Source organism: Mobula birostris, chromosome 10 (genome assembly GCF_030028105.1).
Source record: "Mobula birostris isolate sMobBir1 chromosome 10, sMobBir1.hap1, whole genome shotgun sequence".
NCBI lineage: Eukaryota > Metazoa > Chordata > Chondrichthyes > Myliobatiformes > Myliobatidae > Mobula > Mobula birostris.
Genome location: NC_092379.1, coordinates 50038599 through 50056298, shown reverse-complemented (window position 1 = coordinate 50056298; position 17700 = coordinate 50038599). Strand labels below are relative to the sequence as shown.

The 17700-nt window shown below is 53.3% G+C and overlaps 1 protein-coding gene across 1 annotated transcript; it reads right to left on the bottom strand.

The window, feature by feature from the left end:
* Window positions 1-414: 414 nt before the first annotated feature.
* cideb (cell death inducing DFFA like effector b) lies at window positions 415-17552 on the bottom strand. Its single transcript, XM_072271207.1, has 5 exons — window positions 17327-17552; window positions 12365-12506; window positions 11264-11410; window positions 6596-6783; window positions 415-741 (listed from the first exon to the last, which is right to left on the bottom strand). The coding sequence occupies exons 1-5, from the start codon at window positions 17440-17442 to the stop codon at window positions 621-623; spliced, it is 714 nt and encodes a 237-aa protein (XP_072127308.1). The 5' UTR covers window positions 17443-17552; the 3' UTR covers window positions 415-620.
* Between the last annotated feature and the right edge of the window lie 148 nt (window positions 17553-17700).

Here is a 17700-nt window from a genome sequence, read left to right as displayed (position 1 = left end):
TCCCACCAATCTCCTCACATTCCGTATCTGTCTAATATCAGTACGTCCAATTTCAAGGTATCTAATTAGCCGGCCTCCACGGGTTCCCCACAACGGGGTGGAGACGGGGCATCTCCCACGAATCTCTGTTGGAATTTGCACGTTCTCCCTCTGACGCCGGTGGGTTTACCGCGGGGTGTGTGGTTCCCTTCCACGTCCCAGAGATGTACGGTGGGTTAATCGGCCAGTGTGTGGGTGTTGGCATCTGACAGAGAGGGTCATTGGTAGAGCAACAGGGAAATGAGCGGATAGGTGGGACTGACGAGAAAGAGGATTGAAACTCCCTGTTTAATGATCCATCACTAGTGTGTGAATGCGGGACAGAACCTGAGGGGGCACACAGCCGTTGCAACAAACAGGAGTCAGACGATCAGCCGAACTAGACTCAAGATTTAATCATTGCAAATTACAAGCAGGGGACCGCGCGTCCCGCGTGGGTGGGTGTAGGTGTGTGCGTGCAGGTGTCAATATCGGTCTGTGTCTGTAAGCGTTGCCGGTCTGTCTGTGTCCTCTGAGCGATCCCGGGTTGTGGGTGCAGACACACGTGCTCCGGGGGTGGGGGTGGGGGAAGAGGAGGGCGATCAGTCGTAGTACTCCACCAGCGTGGCGCTCCCCTCCACGACCCGTCGAGTGAAGGAGGAGGCGGTGAGCAGGAGGTGACCAATCCCATACAGAAGCGTAGACATTGCTCGCAGCAGCTCTCTGGGAAAGTAAAACTGGCAGTGAGATACCAGGTAGGGGCTCCCTCCACAACATCCCAATACTCACTCTTAAGGACAGGGTGGGGCTCCCTCTGCACCGTCCCATTACATACTCTCAAGAACAGGGTGAGGCTCCCACCTCACCTTCCAACACACACTCCCAAATACAGGGTGAGGCTCCCTCCACACTATCCCATCACAGACTGAAGAGGAGAGGGTGAGGCTCCCTCCAGACTGTCCCGTCGCCCACTCTGAAGGACAGGCCGACGCTTCCTCCACGCTGTCCCGTAACACACTCCCAAGTGCGGACTGAGTCTCCTGCGGCATTGTCCAATCACACACAAGGGCATGGTGAGGCTCCCTCCACACCATCCCAACACACACTCCCAGGACAGGGTGAGTTCCCTCCACACTGTCCCATCATACAATCCCACGGACATGGTGAGGCTCCCTCCACACCATCCCAACACACACCCCAAGTGTAGAGTGAGTCTCCATCCACACTGACCCATCACACACCCCCTAGGACAGGATGAAGACCCTCCATGCTGTCCTGTCACACACACCCAAGAAGAGGGTGGGGCTCCCTCCACACCCTCATCACACAATCCTAAACACAGGGTAGGGCTTCCAACATGCCTTCCCATCATATAATCCCAGGGTCATGGTGAGACTCCCATCACAATTTCCCAAGGGCATAGTGAGGCTCCCTCCACACTATCCCATAACACACTCCCAAGGACAGGTTGGGTTCCCTCCACACTGTCCCGTCCTACAATCCCAAGGACATGGTGAGACTCCTTCCGCACTGACCCATAGCACACTCCCAAGGATAGGGTGGGGCACCATCCGGTCACACACGTGGAGGGATAGTGGAAGGCTCCCTCCACTCCATACCATCACACAATCCCAAGGGCAGAGTCAGGCTCCTTCCACACTGTCCCATCACACACTCAAACGGACAGGGCGAGGCTCTGTCACACCATCCCAACACACGCAGCCAAGGACAGTGTGAGGGTCCCTCCACACCTTCCCAAGTGCAGAATGAGGTTCCCTGCACACCATCCCATCACAGATTCAAAAGGACGGGCTGATGCTCCCTCTGCAGATCCCATCACACACTCAAACGGACAGGGAGAGGCTCTGTCCACACCAACACAACTCACACTCCCAAGGACAGGGTGAGGGTCCCATCCGCCACTCCCAAGGATGAGGTGAGGCTCTTTCCAGGCCAAACAATCACCCACTCCCAAGTGCAGAGTGAGGTTCCCTCCACGTTGTCCCATCGCAAGGAGAGGGTGGAGCTCCCTCCACACCCTCATCGCACAACTCTAAGCACAAGGTGGGGCTCCCTCCAAAACATCCCATCCTACAATCCCAAGGATATGGTGAGGCTCCCTCCACACCATTCAAACACACACTCCCAAGTGCAGAGTGAGTCTCCATCCGCACTGACCCATCACACACCCCCTAGGACAGGATGAAGACCCTCCATGCTGTGCTGTCACACACACCCAAGGAGAGGGTGGGGCTTCCTCCACACCCTCATCACACAATCCTAAACACAGGGTGGGGCTCCCAACATGACTTCCCATCCGAAGGATATGGTGAGGTTCTCGTTACAGTCTCCCAATGGTATGGTGAGGCTACCTCTGCACATCCCCATCACACTCTCCCTGTGGAAAGTGGGAGCCTCCCTCCAGGGCGACCCATTGCACACTGACAATGAGCGGGTGAGGCTCACTCCATCACACACTCCCAAGGACAGGCTGAAGCTCCCTCCACACCATCCCATCATAAACTCAAAAGGGCATGGTGAGGCTCCCTCCATATGATGCCAACACACACGCTCAAGGGCCCCCATCACACACCCCAAGTGCAGAGTCAGGCTCCCTCCGCATAGTCCAATTACACACGCCCAAGGATAGGGTTAGGCTCCCCCCATCACACCCTTTCAAGGGCAGATGAGGCTCCCTCCACACCATCCGAAAACCCCACTCCCAAAGACGGGGTGAAGCTACTCCCACACATCCCAAAAACCACTCCAAAGGACGTGAGGCTGCCTCCACACCATCCCATCACATACTCCCAAGAATAGGGTGAGGCTGCCTCCACACCATCCCGTAACACACTTGGAGGGATAGTGGCAGGCTCCCTCCACAATCCCAAGGACAGAGTGAGGCTCCCTCCACACTGTCCCATCACACACTCAAAAGGACTGGGCGAGGCTCCCTCCACACCTTCCTATCACCAAGAATGTGTGAGGCTCCTTCCAGACCGAACAATCAGACACTCCCAAGGACAGAGTGAGTCTCCCTCCATCACCCACTCCCAAGTACAGAGTGAGGTTCCCCCACGCTGTCCCATCACACACTTGCAAGGAGAGGGTGGGGCTCCCTCCACACCTTCTCATCACACAATCATAAGCACAGTGTAGGGCTCCCTCCAAACCGTCCCATCCTACAATCCCAAGGACATGGTGGGGCTCCCATCACATCAGCCAAGGACACGGTGAGGCTCCCTCCACACTGTCCCAACACACACTCCCAAGGACAGGGTGAGGCCCCTCCACGATGTCCCATCTCACGGTTCCGAGGGAGAGGGAAGGGCTCCCTCCACATCTTCTCATCAGACAATTCTAAGCACAAGGTGGGGCTCCCAACATGACTTCCCATCGTGCTCTCCCAACGACATGGTGAGGCTACCTCTGCACTATCCCATCACACTCTCCCTAGGAAAGTGTGAGGCTCCCCCTGGCCCACCTATCATGCACTCACAAGGAGCGGTTGAGGCTCACTTCATCACACACTTCCAAGTGCAGGGTGAGGCTCCCCCCATCACACACATCCAAAGGCAGGTGAGGCTCCCCCCACGCATCCCAAAACCAGGACAGGGTGAGGCTCTGTCTACACTGTGCCATTACACACTCCCAAGAATAGGGTGGGTCTCCCTCCACACCATTCCGTCACACACTTCGAGGGATGGTGTGAGGCTCCCTCAACACCGTCCCTTCACGCACTCCCTAGGACCTAGTGAGGCTCCCTCCATCACACACTCCCAAGGGCAGAATAAGGCTCACTCAAGGACAGGCTGACACTCCCTCCACACTATCCCAACACACACTTCCAAGGACAGGGTGCATCTCCCTTCACACAGTCCCATCACACTCCTAAGGACAGGGTGAGGCTCCCTCCATACAGCCCATCACACAGTCCCATCACACTCCTAAGGACAGAGTGAGGCTCCCTCCATACAGCCAATCACACAGTCCCAAGGAGAAGTGAAGCTCCATCCACACTGTCCCATCACCCACTCCCAAGTGCAGGGTGAGGCTCTCTCCAGGTTGCTCAATCACCCACTTCCAAGATCTCCTATGGGGATCCATCAGCACTGTCCCATCACACACTCCCAAGGACAGAGCTAGGCTCCTTCTACACTGTCCCATCACAGACACCCAATGACAGGGTGAAACTGTCCACACCATCTCACCTCACACTCCAAAGTAGAGGATGAGGGTCCGTCCATCACACTCTCCGAAGTGCAGATTGAGGGTCCTTGCATGCTGTCCCATCACACACTCCCAAGGACAGGGTAAGACTCCCTCCACACAATCCCATTATACATGCCTAAGGGCTAAGGACATGCTCGCTCCACATCGTCCCATCACAAACTCACAAAGGCAGAGTGAGGCTCCTATCACACACACCCAAGGACAGCATGAGGCTCCCTCCATCACATGCTCCCAAGTGCAGTGTGTGGTTCCTTCTGCAGTGTCCTGTAACACACTCCTAAAGAGAGCATGAGGCTCCCTCCGCGCCATCCCATCTCACATTCTGAAGGACAGGTTCAGACACAGGGCAAGGCTCCCTCCATACCGTCCCATCACACACTCCCAGGAATAGCATGAGGCTAGATGTAGAACATACATCTATATTTGTTCACCCAATTCCTCCTCCACTGTGGATGTGAAATAATCCCAGAATTTATTCCCAAATCTGAAGGAGCACGTTCTCCACATGGTAATGTGGTAGATAGAATATAGAATAGTACAGCACAGTACAGGCCCTTTGGCCCACAGTGTTGTGCCGACCCTCAGACCCTGCCTCCCATATAAGCCCCCACCTTAAATTCCTCCATATACCTGTCTAGTAATCTCTTAAACTTCACCAGTGTATCTGCCTCCACCACTGACTCAGGCAGTGCATTCCACGCACCAACCACTCTCTGAATCAAAAACCTTCCCCTAATATCCCCCTTGAACTTCCCACCCCTTACCTTAAAGCTATGTCCTCTTGAATTGAGCAGTGGTGCCCTGGGGAAGAGGTGCTGGCTATCCACTCTATCTATTCCTCTTATTATCTTTTACACCTCTATCATGTCTCCTCTCATTCTCCTTCTCTCCAAAGAGTAAAGCTCTAATCATAATGCATACTCTCTAAACCAGGCTGCATCCTGGTAAATCTCCTCTGTACCCTTTCCAATGCTTCCACATCCTTCCTATAGTGAGGCGACCAGAACTGGACACAGTACTCCAAGTGTGGCCTAACCAGAGTTTTACAGAACTGCATCATTACATTGCGACTCTTAAACTCTGTCCCTCGACTTATGAAAGCTAACACCCCATAAGCTTTCTTAACTACCCTATCTACCTGTGAGGCAACTTTCAGGGATCTGTGGACATGTACCCCCAGATCCCTCTGCTCCTCCACACTACCAAGTACCCCGCCATTTACTTTGTACTCTGCCTTGGAGTTTGTCCTTCCAAAGTGTACCACCTCGCACTTCTCCGGGTTGAACTCCATCTGCCACATCTCAGCCCACTTCTGCAAACTATCAATGTCTCTCTGCAATCTTCGACAATCCCCTACACTATCTTCAACACCACCAACCTTTGTGTCACCTGCAAACTTGCCAACCCCCCCCTTCTACCCCCACATCCAGGTCGTTAATAAATAATCGAGTATGGGACGGACACCCTGCCCTGCCCCCAGCTACACATACAGGATAATGCACACTTTGCTATTGATCCTTATTGTGGGGGTTTTGTTCTGCTCTGGGCACGCCACCCTGTGCATAGGGATGTTGTGTCTTCCCTTTCCTGCTGCCCCCCCCCCCCAATCACTCATCCAGTGAACTCATTTTCACCCCCACTTCAATCTCGGTCGTTTATGCAGAAAAGGAGACTTTCTTGGCCAGAAAAGTCGGTACCCAGGCAAAACAGTCAAGGTCAGTTGGTTAGTCATAGTCATACTGCAGAAGTCATTCCTGCATGTGGCCATCAAAATTTACAACTCCTTCCTTGGAGGGTCAGACACCCTGAGCCAATAGGCTGGTCCTGGACTTATTTCCTGGCATAATTTACATATTACTATTTAACTATTTATGGTTTTATTACTATTTAATTATTTATGGTGCAACTGTAACGAAAACCATTTTCCGCTGGGATGAATAAAGTCTGACTATGACTATCCAACGGACCTTGACCGTTTTGCCTGGATAACGACTTCTCTGGCCAAGGAAGTCTCCTTTTCTGCATAATGACCTCTCTGGGGAAAAAAACCACTGCTCTCCTATCAAACCCGTAACACCCCACTGCTCGATAAAACTTTCACTCTCTGCCCACCCCACCCTACCACTCTTCGGGCATGGATGGAGTGGCTGAACTTTCGGGACAGCGTCTGCCGAGAATGCAGCTCTCCAGACTTGGGAATACCCTGAGGCATCCATCCTCTACCCATTCCTGAGGTGTCACACCTTACTATTACTGTGGAGGCCATACGGATGTCTCCATTACCCTGTCCTCAGATGCACCCCACTCCCCCGCCCCCACCACCAAATCGGCTTCTCCGCATTACCTTATGACCTTCTTAGGCCCCAGACACTTGATGTCAAAGGTCATGGAGTAAAGTCCGTAGAACGTAGCCCTGATGTTGACAGAACCAAAGAGGTCCTTGGGGTTGAGCTTGTAGATGTCAAAGGTGATCCGGGCAATGTCTTTGCTGTTTTTTGGTTTCTGGGTCAGAGCATAGGATACCATTCCCCTCTGTAAAACATCGGCAAACTGATCAGACACAGGGTGAGACTCCCTCCAAACTGTCCCGTCACACACTCCCAGGACAGGGTCAGACACAGGGTGAGGCTCCCTCCACACCGTCCCATCACACACTCCCAGGGACAGGGTCAGACACAGGGTGAGGCTCCCTCCACACCGTCCCGTCACACACTCCCAGGGACAGGGTCAGACACAGGGTGAGGCTCCCCCCGCGCCGTCCTGTCACACACTCCCAGGGACAGGGTCAGACACAGGATGAGGCTCCCCCCAACACTGTCCCATCACACACTCCCAGGGACAGGGTCAGACACAGGGTGAGGCTCCCTCCAGACTGTCCCGTCACACACTCCCAGGACAGGATCAGATGCAGGGTGAGGCTCCGTCCACACCGTCCCGTCACACACCCCCAGGGACAGGGTCAGACACAGGGTGAGGCTCCGTCCACACCGTCCCGTCACACACTCCCAGTGACAGGGTCAGACACAGGGTGAGACTCCCTCCACACCGTCCCGTCACACACTCCCAGGGACAGGGTCAGACACAGGGTGAGGCTCCCTCCACACCATCTCTGCTCCCAATCCACATACACCTTTCCCTAGCCGAGAAACTGGGAGTTATCCCTGCTGCTGGAGCTGAGGTTGGATGTTTCTGTTTCTGGGCCAATGGCAGCACTGGTGCCTCCACTTTCAGAAACCCTCAGGTGCCTGTGACCCTCCAGCACAGAAATAGGTCTTTCAGCCCATCACATCCATGCTAGCTTCCCATTTCTACTTTAAGCCAGTATTTCATCTACATGGTACCTATTGAAGTCCCTGTCTAAATGCCTCTTAGTTGTTTCTGATGCCACCACCTTCTCTGTGTGTGTAAAAGATTTACCCCTCTAGTCTCCTCCCATTAATCCTATACTTCTTTTTGATGCCTCCACCTTGGAGAGAAAGTCTGGCTACCTCCCCAGTCTGTGCCCTCTTTGACTTCTATCTCTTCACCTCTCAACCTCCTTCGCCCCAGGGAAAACGAGCCCACTCTCTCATTGTCACAGATACTTAGAGATGTGCCTTCACCCCAGCTCGTCAATGCTGACCACGTTGTCTAGCGAGCTAGTCCCATCCACCTGCATTTGTTCCATAACCCTCTGAATCCCTCGAATCCACGGCCTGCATCGTACACAGTTTCTGGCAGCTCATTCCAAATACGCACCACCCTTTGCATGAATACGAGAGATTTGCAGATTCTGTGAACTCTGCAGGTGAGGCAATGGAAATGAATAAACAATCAACGTCTCGGGCCGAGACCCTTCATCAGGACAAGAAAGAAAGGGGGGAAAAGCCAGAACTAGTAGGTGGAGGGAGTCTCACTCTATGTCTACCCCTGTCACTGGGAGTGTGTGACGGGACGGTGTGGAGGGAGCCTCACCCTGTGTCTGACCCTGTCCCTGGGAGTGTGTGACGGGACGGTGTGGAGGGAGCCTCACCCTGTGTCTGACCCTGTCCCTGGGAGTGTGTGACGGGACGGTGTAGAGGGAGCCTCACCCTGTGTCTGACTCTGTCCCTGGGAGTGTGTGACGGGGCGGTGCGGAGGGAGCCTCACCCTGTGTCTGACCCTGTCCCTGGGAGTGTGTGACGGGACGGTGTAGAGGGAGCCTCACCCTGTGTCTGACTCTGTCCCTGGGAGTGTGTGACGGGGCGGTGCGGAGGGAGCCTCACCCTGTGTCTGACCCTGTCCCTGGGGGTGTGTGACGGGACGGTGCGGAGGGAACCTCACCCTGTGTCTGACCCTGTCCCTGGGAGTGTGTGACGGGACGGTGTGGAGGGAGCCTCACCCTGTGTCTGACCCTGTCCCTGGGGGTGTGTGACGGGACGGTGTGGAGGGAGCCTCACCCTGTGTCTGATCCTGTCCCCGGGGGTGTGTGACGGGACGGTGCGGAGAGAGCCTCACCCTGTGTCTGGGACAGGGTGAACTAGAATGCGATGGGTGAAGCCGGGTGGCGGGGGGGTGGTAAAGGGCTGGAGAAGAAGGGATCATCGGAGAGGAGGGGGAAGGATTAGAAACACCAGGAGGAGGTGATAGGTGGGTGAGGAGAAAAGAGGAGGTAAGGGGAGGGGTGTGAAGTGAGGAAGAAGTTTTACTGGAAATTGGAGAAATCGATGAAGTAGTTGCTCCAGGTCTCCCTTTTAAATCTCTGACCTCTGATCTTAAAGCTTTGCCTCCCTGTTTTAGCAGCCTCTCCCTGGAAAAAAACCCTGTACTTTCACCCTGCCTATGTCATCATGATCGTGTACACTTCTATCATCACTCCAATCCTCCCTCCCCCAATCTCCTACAGTCCAGGAAGACTACACACCCTCTCTGTGTAGATCAGACCAGGTCCAGGCAACACCCTGGTAAATCTTTTCAGCATCATTTCTAGTTTGATAACCACTATCCTACAAAAGGATGATAAAACTGTATATAATTCTCACCAGCAACTTATACAACTGCTCCAAAACTTCCCAACTCTGTGCCTGACTGACGAGGGCTGGTGAACCCAAATGCCTTCTTCACCACTGTGTCCACCCAAGACACTGCTTTCAGCAAAGTTTGCACTTGCACCTCTCGATCTCTCTGTTCCATTACACTCCCCATGGTCCTACTATTCACTGTGTGAATCCTACCCTGACCTGGTCTCCCAAAGTGCAATACCTTCCATTTATCTAGATTGAAAGCCTTTTACCGATCAATTCTCAGCCACATATCCAGCTGACCAAGATCTCCCCATAATTTTCATAATCTTCTTCACTGTCTACAACACCACCTTCTTTAAGCTTACCAAACTTCTCCAAACTTACCAACCATGCCTCGTATGTTTACATCCAAATCATTTACATAAATTACAAACATCAGAGGTCTCAGCACTGACCCCTGTGACATACTGTACCACCAGGCACAGGCCTCGAGTCTGTGCAACAACCCTCGAATGACCCTCTGCTTCAATGAGCAAACGGTGAACCAAATCCATTTTACATCCCAGATCCTGCACTAGACTAGCCTGTCACGAGGGACCTTGTCAAAGTCCTCTCCCTGTACCTAATCCAGGTGACACCGAGGGGAACTTCCTTGACAAAGTTAGAAAATGTCTACAGCTGTATGGCGGAGAGCATTCTGATTGGCTGTGTCACCGGCTGGTGTGGAGGCTCGAATGCACAAATAGCAGCTGAGGACTGTAGACTCCATCACAGCAACTAGCCACCTCCCCGCTGAGTACGTCTTCAAAAAGGCTTTATCCATCATTAAGAGCCCCACCACCGAGGGCATACCCTCTTATCGGGAAAGAGGTACTGGAGCCCAAGAATACACACTCAACCATTTAAGGACATCTTCATCCCCTCCACCATCTGATTCCTGACAGCCCATGAACATTACCTCACTATTGTAATCTCCTTTTGCACTATTTATATTTTATATCGATTTCACATTGTAACAGTAATTTAAAAAAAACGTTTTGATCTGCCCTGCTGCCACCAAACCACAAATTTCGCAATGTACAGTGCCTATAAAAAGTGCTCACCTCCCTTGGAAGTTTTCATCTTTTATTCTTTTGCAACATTAAATCACAAGGGATTTAATTTGGATTTTTGACACTGATCAACAGAAAAAGTCTCTTTCATGTCAAAGTGAAAACAGATCTCTACAAAGTGATCTAAATTAATTGCAAGTATAGAGCACAAAATAATTGATTGCATAATTATTCACACCATTCAAGTCAGTATTTAATAGATGCACCTTTGGTAGCAATTACACCTTGATTCTGCATGGATAGGTCTCTATCAGCTTTGCACATCTGGACACTGCAATTTTCCCCAATTCTTCCTTACAAAACTGCTCAAGCTCTGTCAGATTGCATGGGGATCGTGAGTGAACTACTTGTTTCAAGTCCAGCCTCAAATTCTCCGGGGTTGTGCTTTTCAATAACCCTTTCACCGAGTTGCTTGGAGTGTTCTTTTGTCCTCATGGTGTAGTTTTTGCCGGGACACTGACTCACTTTCCAGATACAGGTGTATTTTTACTACAATCAATGGGAACATTTTGAATGCACATAGTGATCTCCATTTAACTCTGTGACTTCTGAAATCAATTGGCTGTACCAGTGATGAGTTGGTGTGTCATATTAAAGGGGGTGAAAACTTATGCAATCAGTTATTTTGTGTTTTATATTTGTAATTTAGATCAATTTGTAGAGATCTGTTTTCACTTTGACACAAAAGAGTCTTTTTCTGGTGATCAGTGTGTAAAAAAAAGCCAAATTGAATCCACTGTGATTCAATGTTGTAAAACAATAAAACATGAAAACCTCCGGGGGCAGGGGGAGGACTACTTTTTATAGGCTCTGTGTGTCGGTGATAGTGAACACTGGTTCTCCAACCCAGACACATCCTTTGGAGAGCGCAGTTTCGTGAACGGCACCCTGACCCGCGCATCTGTCTGATGGACTGACCTGTGAGGTCCATCGCTGGCCCTTCTCCAGAACCATCACGACGGTGTCATCGTCCAGGTGATCGAAGAAGTCCTCTGTGTCCACCGCGGTGCCATCCTCCTCCAGAACCACGCTGACCACCCCGGTGATGAGCAGTGTGTCGAGGGCCTGCAGGGGGAGCAACGGGAAGACTGTCACCCGGTGCCATTCAAATGCAGAGAGGCTAGCGGTGCAGGAGGAGTTGCACTCCGCCCTCCCCAGGTTCGGAAAGGGGAGTGGGACATTAGGTGTTGTTGCAAGGGGTGTGGGGTGGATCTTGGTGTGGAACAGTGGGAATGCGGGAGTAGGGCTGAGGCTATTCCGATGGGAATTCCTGGTGTGTGTGAGTGAGAGAGAGAATGAGTGTGTGTGTGTGTGTGTGTGTGTGCGCGCGCGCCCAAGTGGTTAAGGCATTTGACTAGCAATCTGAAGGTTGTAAATTCGAGCCCCAGCTGAGGCAGCGTGTTGTGTCTTTGAGCAAGGCACTTAACCACACAGTGCTCTGTGACGACACTGGTGCCAAGCTGTATCAGCCCTTGCCCTTCCCTTGGACAACATGGGTGTCGTGATGAGGGGAGACTTGCAGCATGGGCAACTGCCGGTCTTCCACACAAACTTGCCCAGGCCTGTGCCCTGAATGCTTGTGTGTGAGACAGAATGTGTGTGTGTGTGTGTGTGAGAGAGAGAGAGATAAAGAGAGTGTGTGAATAGTGATTGGATGTTTGTGGATGACGTGCGTGGTGATTGTATGAGGGTTAGACAGTGGTGTGTGTGTGTGTGTGTGGATAGCATAAATGGTGACTGTATGTGGATCGAGTGTTTGGCGTGTATGTGTGAATTGACATACGTGTTGGTAGATTGTGTGTGACATTTGTGTGTACTCAGGGTGTTCGGATGGTGCAGGTATGGATGACATGCGTGTGCGTGTTTGGATGCATGTGTGGTAATCATATGTAGTGTGTGTGTGTGTGTGTGTAACATGATTTGATTAAACGCGCCCGCACCCCCCCCCACCACATGGTCTCTGTGCTGCAACGTCCCGTGGACTCCCACCTCCACCTCCCCTTGCCCCTCCGGACGCACCTTGTTGACAAGCTCCCTCAGGGTCCCGGCGGTGAGGCCTTTGCGGCGGGAGCGGTCGTGGTTGCAGACGCGGAAGGGCCGCTGGGGGGGCTCGGAGTTCCACCACCTCCTGGTCAGGTCGGCGCTGGCCGTCGTCACTGATCTGTGGGTGAGGGGTGGGGGAAGGTCAAACACCGGTCCCGCCTCACTCAGCCCCACCCCCGGAGACCGGAGGACCGACACCTGTGCGCAGATTAAAGGCAGGAGGACGCCTCTCGGCCATTGTCCCCCACTCTCCCACTCCGGCTGGGTATCCTGACCCCACACCCTACTGACCCCTAATCCCCAAACCCGCTCCACCCCCCCCCCCCCAACGCCACACATACTCATTTATGGGGAATCCCTCCCACCCCCAGCCTCATTCGCTTAGGAAGAGGATCCCAAAGCCCCGCCCCTCCTTTCGAGAGAGGGAGAAGTCCCTCCTGCCACCGCCCCCACCCCACCCCACCCCACCCCACCCACCACCAGCGTCTCCGTCGTAATCGGACTACGAGTTTTGCAGCTCGCTCGGCGTCTCTAAAATCCTGGTTACGCACGCACACCGCAACCGCCCCCCATCCCCGTCTCCCCTACCGATCGGCGGGTTAGGAGAAACTGCGTCCGCATCTACAGACCCCTCAGAATTGCCACGGAACCCGACAGGGGCGATACGAAGGCGTGCGGGGGTGGGGGTGGGGGGGTGTTTGCCCTCATTAGGCGGGGATTGAGTTCCAGAGCTGCGATGTAAAGTCACAGCTCTGACTAGACCACACTTGGGATATTGGTCACCTCGCCCTGGGGAGGATCTGGGAGCTTTAGAGGAGGCGCAGAGGAGATTTGCCAGGGTCCTGTCTGGTTAGAGAATCTGTTTTAGACGGAAAGGATGAGCGAGCTGGGGCTTTTATCCTTTGGAGCGAAGGAGGGTGAGACTTGATCGAGATGTTTCAAGATGAGAGGCACAAGTTAAGTGGACGGGCAGCGTCTCTTTTTCTCCACGGGATGGCAATGGTTCACACCAGAGGACATCCTTCTAAGGTGAGCGGAGGGGAGTTTAGGGGAGATGTCCGAGGTAAGTTTTTACACAGCGAGAGTGCCGGTAGAGGGACGTTTAAAAGGCTCTTGGACAGGCACAAGGATGAAAGAAAAACGGGAGATTCCGGGCTGTGTGGGAGGGAAGTGTTAAATTGACCGTGGAATAGGTGAAAAGGCTGGCACAACACGGTGGGGCGAAGGGCCTTACTGTGCTACACAGAGATTGGAATCATTGACGTACAGCAGAGGAACCGGCCCTTCGGCCCATTTCGTTCATGCTGACTAAATTGCCCAGCTACGCTGAGTGGGAGAGGGGTCTGCTTTTTGGCCCAACTCCCAATACACCTTTCCTGTCAAGTATCTGTCCAAGAATTTTTACCACTTCCCCTAGCAACTCGGTCCACACACCCACCACCCTCTGTGTGAAAAATTGCCCCTCTCAAGGTCCCCTTTCACCTTAATCCCGTGCCTTTATTTCTGGGAAAAAAACTATCCTATCTGAGGGCCTCTGTCGGATAGGGTTGGCCATGGATGTTGTGTCCTAGCTGTCGAGATACGCGAGCCTGGAGAGCAAGCCCCCCCTCTCCGCCCTGCTGGTGAACCCAACGGAACGGCAGAGACCCATACAGTTTGGTACTAGCACTCTCTCAGGAGTTCAGGAGTTGCCAGTCGGCATTGGACTCAATGTCGGACTGCCTCAGGGATTGCAGTTCCGGAATTTTACCTCGGGGTTTACTCCCGAAGCCTCCCCCGTGAGTGGGTATCGTCACAAGGCAGCGGAGACTTGAGATCAGAGTTTTCCTTCTCCCAGATGAGCTGCCAACCACGGGCTGACGAGCCCCGTCTGCCCGAAGCGACTGTTTGTAAGGCGCCAGTAACCCGCCTTTGCCCCGTCTCCGGTCAGTGGAAACGGTTCCGCCGGGCTTAGTAGCCAAGCCACACGTGAGTCCTGCCGAAGGGTCTCGGCCCGAAACGGCGACTGGACTTTTTTCGTCGATGCTGCCTGGCCTGCTGAGTTGCTGCAGCGTTTTCTGTGTGTTGCGGCAAGGCCAGGTGCCGGGCGGCTGTCGGGGGCTATTTGAGAGCATTTAACGGGTAGTGGGAGCTTATCCCTGTTACCACACCCACCTCTGGTTGTAACAACCCTAAGGAACCCTATTTACCCCCCCCCCCACTTGTAATTCCATCAGGTCACCCCTCAGCTTCCCACGTTCCAGTGAGAACAATCTCAGCCTGTGCAAGCTCCCCTTACAACCACGTTCCTCTGTTCCAGCAACACCCTCGGCGGGCTGTGCGAGACTCTTCCCATTGCTACCTTCAGGGAGGAGGTACAGGAGCCTGAAGACCCACACTCAGTGTTTCAGGGAGAGCTTCTTCCCCACGGCCATCAGAATTCCAAACCCATGAATATTAGCTCACTGTCTCTCTGTCGCTCTACCTCGCTAGTCATCCATTCATTCACTTATCATTGTAGCTTAATGCCTTGCGTTGTACTACAATTTCACCACACATACCAGCGATCAAATGACTCTGATTCTGTCTACGAAGCCTGCGGAAAGGGGGAGCTGTCCGAGTTTGTTTCGAACACTATCGTTAGGACTGCACCGAATAAACTAGCCGCTGTACCCGTCCACTTCAAGGTTCGACGTGTTGTGCTTTCAGAGATGCTCTCTGCACACCGCTGTTGCAAAACGTGTTTATTTGAGTCACTGTCGCCTTCGATTCTGACCTCTCTCATTAACAAGGCGTTTTCGCCCACAGAAAAAATGTTTCTTCGCTGAATGTTGTGCTCGCATCATTCCCTGTAAAACCTGGAGAGTATCGCGTGTGAAATTGTCCTGTCCACCGGGTGAGTGTTTAATTGGTCTGTCATGTGACATCACGGGATTGGTCGGTCCCGCGGGCTTGACCGTCTATCAATTAACGTCTAACCTACTCATTCCGACCTTGTGAACGTGTTCATAGTTTTTCAGGTGACAAGCAGCACTGGTCACGATAAATGCTCTTTAATTGCGGCAGTGGCGACGAGGGTTAAATCTGTGACACTCTCTCTCTTGGAACGCACGTTCCCATTTGAACAGTGAGCATGGATGGAAAAGTCGAGGAATACGGTGATCAGCAGTCTTCGAGATACTCAAACCACCCCATCCGGCACCAACAATCATTCCACAGTCAAAATCACTTATTTCTTCCCCATTCTGATGTTTGGTCTGAACAACAGCTGTACCTCTTGACCAAGTCCGCATGCTTTTATGCTTCGAGTTGCTGCCACATGATTGGCTGATTGGATATTTGCATTAACGAGCAGGTGTACAGGTGTGCCTGTAACATGGCCACTGGGGATATCTATTTATGTGTGTCGCTTACAGTAACAATGTCACGATATGAAATGGATGATAGAGAAGTGGAGGGTTAAGTGAGAAGGAAGTGTTAGATTGGTCTTGGAGCAGGTCAGCGCAACGCAGTGGTCCAAAGGGCAGGTTCTATTCAGTGATAATAAACCTGATTCGGAATATGGACCCTACCCAGGTAAATGGGATTAGCTGCCATCAGCTTCATCAGATCAGCAAGACCCGGTGGGCCAACCCAACTGATGCCATCTGCCTGCACGTGATCTACATTCTGTTCACCCGTCTGTCTAAAAGCATCGTGACGTCATATGCTCCCCCCCCCCCCGGTAGCCCGTCTCGGACATCGCCCACTCTCCGTGCAGAAAAAAAAACCCTGCCTTCCAAATCTCCTTTAAGCTATTCTCCATATCACCTGGTATTTGACATTTGCGCCCTGGGGAAGAAAGATTCTGACTGTCTGCCCTATCTGTGCCGCTCATAATTTTATAACCTTCAATCGGGTCTCCCCTCGGCCTGAGTCGCTCCAGAGAAAGCAACACAAGACATCCTGATCCAGTGATGGGTCCCAGCGAGACCACCCCAGGAACATTGTGCACAGCACTGGTCTCGTGACTCTAAGGATGCGAGGTGTGTGACATCGGGGTGGGGGGGGGGGGAGGTTCATCGCATACGTCCCTGGAACCGGTGTGGTGGGCGTGGATTTTCCTCTGAGGAGGGATTAAGCAGATGGGACCTCTGGGGTTTGGGAGAACGAGAGCAGACCTCATTGAAAACCCTCCCGGGCGTGACGGGGCACATTTTCCCCCTGACTGGGATGTCCCAGAGCTGGGGGGGGGGGTGGTGAGTCACCGTCCCAAAATAGGTCAGCTGTTCAGAGAAAGCTCTCTATCCCCTGCCCTCCCTTCCGCCCCCAGGAAAGTAAATCTCTGGAATTCTACCCCCCAGCACAGAGGGAGGGGGATCTGTGAGTTCTGGACGTGAAGGGAAGACAGGGTCAGTGCAGGGGGTGAGGCTGAGGCAGGGGGTCAGTCCTGGTTTGATAGGACGGGGGTGGGGGTTGGGTGACATCAGGAATGGTGGGGGGTCCCGTATTCATTGCAGAGCGATGCGGAGGGGGTCGCTGGGTCGTTTCAGGGGAAAGGGTTCCCTTACCGGGAAGGAACGGGCAGGTTGGGTTTTCTCGTTGGGACTCAGGGTAAGGAGAGGTGATCTTATTGAAAGGTGTGAGATGATGGGGGAGGGGGGATTTCGCGGGGGAGGGACACCACGGAGGAGATACTGAGAGGATGGTTCTCTTGGTGGGAGAATCCAGAACCAAGGGGGGAGGGGGAACAGTCTCCGTCCCGTTAAGACCGAGATGAGGAGGGATTCCTTGTGTGGGAGGAGCGCGGAATCTCCTCACCTCACCCCTCCCAGAGCGCTGGGGATGTCCGGATACCAGAAATATTCGGGGTTAGGGGTCGCCGGGGGCAGAGGGCGATTGGATCAGGGTGGGAAATTACACGGCGGTTTCACGGCGGGTGGGAGGTGGGGGGTTGCTCCGCCTCCCTCCCGGACTAACCTGATCAGCGAGGAGGCCGAGGATATGTAACCCCGGGACCCCAGGAAGCCGGCCTGATCCTCGCTGGCACGCCTGGATACCGAGCCTTCGTCGGGACGCGGCCCACAGAGAGACATGGTGCTCCTTCCAGCCGCCGAGTTTCGACAGGAGTTGCAGGTCAGGTCTCTGGAAGATCAAATCAGTGCAGGGCGTCCGCGAGCAGAGGGAGGATAGCGAGATCCTGGACTTTGATCCCGTCGTAAGCAGTCCAAAGTCCGGATAATTATTCATAGTGGTGCTGGTGTGAGATTAGAGGGAGCGAGAGGTCTCCTCCCCTCCCCCCCCAGCCCAAATACAGAGCCAGAGTGACATACAAAATAAACAGCGGAGACAGG